We start from the raw sequence: 6,000 nt of genomic DNA, 5'->3' as shown, positions 1-6,000 counted from the left end.
AAACTGGAAATAATATTCTTCTTTGAAGTTCTCATACCAGTTTCCTTAACTGAAGATTCCTAACCTAGTTGATGGCGTTCGAACCATTGCAGAGCATCATTCCCTCTTTTCATAGTCCTAGAGTTCTCTAAAAGATATTTGTGGATTCAAGTAGAGAGAGAGAGAGAGAGAGCTCGCGCTGACAGGTCAATTAGAATCTTTTCTAACTTGCCTTAATCTCTCATTTTTCGCAAGCCACGTGTTACAAAACCTTGTACCTATTTCATATGATCCCTATAGGATACACACTTATCCTACAATCCCGATTTTATACACGCATATCTCAAGGAGAATAAATACATCAAATGGAAGAGAGAGAGAGAGAGAGAGAGAGAGAGAGAGAGAGAGAGGAGGGGGGATCATAGAAGGGATTTGGGTGGGTGGGGGTATTATTATTGGGCAAGTTGCATCCTAGTTGGAAAAAGGGCTCCAGTAGAAAAAGGAGCCCAGTGCGAAAAACGGAAATACCAAAGTAAATAACAAAGAAAAATTAATAAGACATTCAAACTATGAAAGGAAACTCACGCAAATTCGCTCAACAGGAAAGTCTTTGCATCTAGTTTGAATTTGATCCAAGTTCTGTACTAAATATCTTTAGTTTACAAATCTCTGAAGTATGTCATACTGCTTAAAAGGAAATAATGAAAATGTACGGGGAATCATTTGAATAAATACACAATGCTCATTTAAAAGCTCAAGTATGATTTGAATGAGGTATCCTACTTTTTTCAGTGTTTTCTTTTCTTATGGCCCTCACCCCCAACACATTGCGAGTATTGGCCTCGATTTAGTTCAGATAAGAGTGAAATCCGATCATATGACAATCGCAGCCACAACGAAGATTTTATTCAGTGCGGATATGGCATCATCGTGCGACGAGATCTCAATGTTAGCACCAAGAGCGGCTGCTGCAGTTTATCTCGATTACAAGATAGGTTAAACTCTCTCATTTAATTTGATTTGCATCACAGACTGTTCGTTATCTGTCTCGCTAAATTCACCTGTTGCGTCTTTGACAACACCCCAGACCACTGAACATAGTTATTGTTAAATGATTTACACGAATTTACTGAGCATCAGTTGTAAATTACAAAAAGGCTTTGTTAATCGTACACTTCCACTCACGCTTCCTGAAATATCCAGATATTATTCTCCTTTTGTTCCTTCGGTAATGCGACGAGCGGTCTCCCGCGAATCATAACATCTGTAGTGATTACATTGCGCGTTTCTAAGATATTCAGTCTTCTCTCATTAATTATATTTTGTTACTTTGTCGTATGGAAAAAGTAAGCTCTGACATGCAAACTTATTATGAATGCCCTAACTTGTATTTGGTGCAAAAGACTTTAAATTGTGAAAAATGTAATATTCTACGGATACTTTAACAGGCTTGCGCGATTTCGCTATTGCACGTTGAATTATACGTCGTTATTTTTTGTATGGCAAAAGTAAGCTTTGGCATGTCAATTCATTACGAATGCTACAACTTTTATGTGAAGTAAAAGGCCCTCAACTATGAATGAGATACCATCTTACGGATACTTTAACTGACTTGCGCGATTTCGCTTTTGTACTTTGACAACTTCGGTCTGCCAACGGGACTAAAGGTGGACGATAAATCATTTCCTTCTGCTGGTTGTCAAAATGACGTTTGCATGTCGATGAGCCTGCTTTTGTGTAACTTAGTGTTATCCACTGCCCTTCTTACATCCAAGAACAAAAAAGATTTAACTCATTTTCATAGATTCATTTCTTTAGCAAAAGTCCTCCGCCCATTGTTATTGTTTCCAGAACTTCGGTGGGCTAGGCTAGACCGAGTCTGGCCCTAGACTGAGGTGAGTTCTAACAAACCTGCTTTGTGTTTTCGCTGGCTTCAATTCTTTTAAATAGCTGTGTATAGAATGTAATTAAGTGATCGCTAAACTCGTGTGTTTAATAATGAGTGGGTTAGGCCTATTTAAGTAGCCTAAGTCTTGAAAGCAGCTAACCAGAATATATATTCTAGTTAGGCCTAATTTTAACAAACCTGTAATGTGTTTATGCTTGCGTCGTTTGTTTCAAAGATAGCCCATATGTGTAAAAGATAATTAAGTGATCAATAAACTTAGTTTTATTGAATTCTTGGTAAGTAATCTAGCCAGAATGGCCTAGGACGTAGGCCTAGGCTGCAGAGAACGAGCTAGTGTAGGCCTAAAACGACTTCACTTCTGCGGGGATACACGTAATCTACTGTTGCAGAAATGAGAAAGAGAATGGCTGGTTTTGGTAGGAACTTGCTATTTTCTTTACAAAACCTTCCAGATTCCCATAACCTTACCTAACCTAACTGTACTTGGATCTTATTATCTTTAAAATTTAATGTTACCTAGACTTATCCCAGCCTAACCTAACTGAACTTGCTTTACAGTGTGTAATATTTCCAGTTTTAGGCATCTGGTAATGCATTCAGCCCTTGAGTATTCATGGGTGGATCTGCCAATTGAGTAAAAGGAGTGTTTATTATTATAGACTGATAACAAGTGATGTCCATTAACTGTCTCCCAGAATGTGACAGGCCTAATGCCTGATTTTTGTAGGTTTCTACTTTCTGTAATGATATTTTTCGTTCAATAGGCCTATAACTTTTTTGTCTTGGGCTATCTTTCTTTGTTACTTGTATTGCAGCTATGTTTACAGTAACTCACTTAGTGAAATGGCCATTAAAATTATTCTGCCTCAGCTTATATGCTCTTCTGTATTGCATTATGGGCTTATTTTGTCAAAAGCTGAAGTGCACTCACTTTTTTTTACCAATTATCATTTAGTGTTTATGCTTTGTGCTAGTGCAATAGCCTTTGTTTGATTGATAGGTAGAACTATATAGTAGCTCCGTGGCGGCGACAGCCTTCTAACTCAACTTTTCCTACAGTTTTTTGGTTGCTAATTATGAATTTACCTTTAATTTTTTGGCGCTCAAGTGTAATTAACCTGTAATTGGCACAAAGTCCATCAACAAGAAGAGGTTTCCATACGCAATCTTCACAAAGGCGAACACAGGTACATCTGTTTTGACGGTTCATATCCCGTCCGGCAGAGTGTAATAACAACTTGTTAACATATGTATACCCCGGGCCAGTACTAAACAGTAAGGACATTCCATTGGCGACAACAATGGATACTGCAGTATCAGAACCCTAAAGTGTGTAAATACCAGTTGAAAAGGTAAAAACAGGTGCGGAGCTAATATATAGAATTACCTTTTGATATTTTAAACTACAGCCTGTACTACTTAGTTGACATTATATGTTTTGCATTTGATTTGTATTGTTGCAGTGAATATTATTGCATTCCATTATTGCATTCCATGTTGATTATAGGTAGTATACTGTAGTAGGATTTGATTGCATGGACTTTGCCCAGTCTCAGGTTGGGAAAACAGTCCTTTCAAATAACAACAAATCGTTTTAAATATTGGTCACTTAAGAAATCATACTGTACATGGAGGGAGTTGATCAGTTCTTACCTTGCTCATCATTGCATCTTTCAGATTTGTATCTAGTTACTGCAGGAAGCACCCTGACTCTGCTGATGGTTATTATTAATATTGCAATACACTCCCTGAACACCTGAGTTAGCCCTGGTTACCTACCAGCCCGAACTATCTCCCCAACTCATTGCGCACTAAGTGGGTAATTAACTGTCAGCGTTACCAGCAGCTTACAGGAAAAATCTTGTCAAATGAGTTACCTAGCGTACCGTTGGCAACACTGCTGCAAGTCCCGCTGTGTGGCCGAGATCCCCAATTGCTTTTTGTTCGCCATGCTGCTAGGACTTTTTCTACATCGAGGCGAATTTTTGGTTATAAGCGACCCCATATTTTGGTTTTGGATTGGATACTGACTTGGACTGGTTTGATAGCCCCTTCTCTCCTGGATTGTTCTTTTCTCTGGATTTTTGGACCTTCTCTCCCGTTTGACTTGGCCTGGCTTTGGATTTTTGAAATGGATAAAATGGATAAGACACCACCCCTTGGACAACACCTCGGCTTCCCATCTGCTTCTGCCATGGCAGCGGAGAATCGCTACTGCTGGAGAAACTGTGGCCCATCGTTCGTGCACTGCCTGCAAAAGGATGAGTACCCTTAAAAACGACAGACATTGATTTGTGCATAAATTTGCAGGAAGGTACAATGAGTGTAGGTCATGGTCGACAGCAGCACATGGAAGATTATCTCAAGTATAGAAATCATTAGCTTCTAAGAGTAGCGTAAGGATTCAGCGGTAAGAGACTCAGGGTTTTGACAAAGAGGCTTTAGAGTCAAATTATTTGGGAAATTAGAAGACAGAATTGTCAGCCAGCATGTCTAGTTTGTTTCAAGTTTCATGTCAAAACTAACAGAGATAAAAGATCAGGAAAAGGTAATAAAGGACACAGAACCTAATCGCTCTTTTCAGCTCCCTGCCTGTTCCAAGAACCAGCTAATGGGTGCTGGGGTCATGAGGAGCACCAAACCTCAAAGAGTAGAATCTGCCGGTCCCCGGTAGCGGAGCAGCCAGTGTCAACGCAACAGATTTCCCCTTTCACCTGGTAACGTAAGTCCTAGGTAAATCAAGATTTGGGTTGATGCAGACAGTTAGGGATAGGGCGGTAGTGAAGAATCAGGAAGATGAGTTGAAGGTGCAGTTGGAGTCAGGTGTCATTAAGGTTGGGGCTGCCTTGTTGGATCAACAGCGGTTCTTTTTTCCATAGTAGGCTCTCTGCAACAAAAGGTTGCAAAATGTGGGGATGATTCAATTTTGGTTCTAGCTCTTCTGGTTTGGATGGGTTGGAAAGTATCCCTTCCTCTTCTTGAAGTTTCTGTTTCCCCTGAGGACAAACCTTAGTCCCTTTCAAGTCTAATTCAGTAAGATCAATTGCTAACATTGCAGAGTATAATGCTGATCTGTTGGGACTCTCTAAAAAGGCTACAGATCTTTGGTTAGAAATTGTTTTAATATTGGTTTTCAACATTTTTTGAGCATGTTTTTGAAAAATCTGCACAGAATTCACAAATGATGCTTTACAGGATTATCAGGGGAACAGAATCGGTCTGTTTTCTTTCCTTAAAATCTATGGCCTCTTCTGTATCTGAGACACATCTCTTCCCTATAGTTTCAAAATCTTCTATGGCTTTTCTCAACCTTCGTTCCGTTTGGTCATTCTTGAGGAGACTTTCGGTTTCTTCTCTCGCTCATCAAGCTCTCTACCATTGGACTTGCCTTCGGGACAATCTTCCAAAATCATATGACTTCTCATCCTCGGAGCTGAGTTGCTCACGGCATCTGGCAATGCAACTGTTCGTGTTCAATGTTTGGCTCCGGTAGTCTCAACAATCACTCCGGTAGCTAGGTTTTACTGGTAACTATCATCCACAATGTTTGGGTTCGGTACCCTAGTTTCCCATCACGAAACTCCCCTGTGAGCTCGGCCGTCTGATGCGTTCTCCACATGTATGCGTCATCGGCTTGGGGTCTCTGGTGGTTGCAGTGTGGCTATTCTCTTCCCCTCCTACTGTACCTTCCTTCTCTGCCTTTCCAGCAGGTTTCTCTGTTCCTCTAGTTAGAGCCGGTTTTTGTAGATTCGGTTAGGTTGCGGGTCAGCAGGGTTTTTCCCACCTTGTTCTGCTTCCGCAAATAATGAGTGTCTGCTGCTGCGGTTCCTCATCCACATGCTACTGTTATTCAGCCTAGTTAGGGGTTGGCGAGTGTTGCGGCTTCTCCGTTTTCTGAGGTGGGCGTGGATTCGCCCAAGGTGTGTCTGGCTCAAGCGTGCTCCACCGTTGTTGGAGAGTCGGGTTTCGCGCCAGCCCCTTCTCGGCTGCCCGCAACATTATTGCGGATGATCCCTCAGGTGTTCATCTTGCACACTCCAGGTATTTCATGTTCGAGGTTAACTGATCCAGCGTTTTCTGAGGCCAGCCTGTCTCTGTTCCTGTCTCAACTG

At 41.0% G+C, this 6,000-nt stretch overlaps 1 protein-coding gene across 4 annotated transcripts in view; it reads left to right on the top strand.

Moving 5' to 3' along the window:
- Nucleotides 1–825: 825 nt before the first annotated feature.
- The window catches only part of LOC136845862 (protein mono-ADP-ribosyltransferase PARP3-like), an 81,461-nt gene continuing 76,286 nt past the window's right edge, over nucleotides 826–6,000 (top strand). The window contains exon 1 of one of the 4 annotated variants that reach the window (XM_067116281.1): nucleotides 826–974. In XM_067116281.1, coding sequence (XP_066972382.1) covers nucleotides 857–974 — 118 coding nt within the window. In that variant the 5' untranslated portion in view covers nucleotides 826–856. Of the gene's footprint in view, nucleotides 975–1,206; nucleotides 1,875–6,000 lie in introns of those variants that run through there. The other 3 variants (XM_067116290.1, XM_067116296.1, XM_067116306.1) reach the window with 3 other exon arrangements.

This window comes from Macrobrachium rosenbergii, chromosome 2 (genome assembly GCF_040412425.1).
Source record: "Macrobrachium rosenbergii isolate ZJJX-2024 chromosome 2, ASM4041242v1, whole genome shotgun sequence".
Classification (NCBI taxonomy): Eukaryota; Metazoa; Arthropoda; class Malacostraca; order Decapoda; family Palaemonidae; genus Macrobrachium; species Macrobrachium rosenbergii.
Note: the sequence above shows the minus strand (reverse complement) of the source record. Positions and strands in the feature narration are given on the sequence as shown.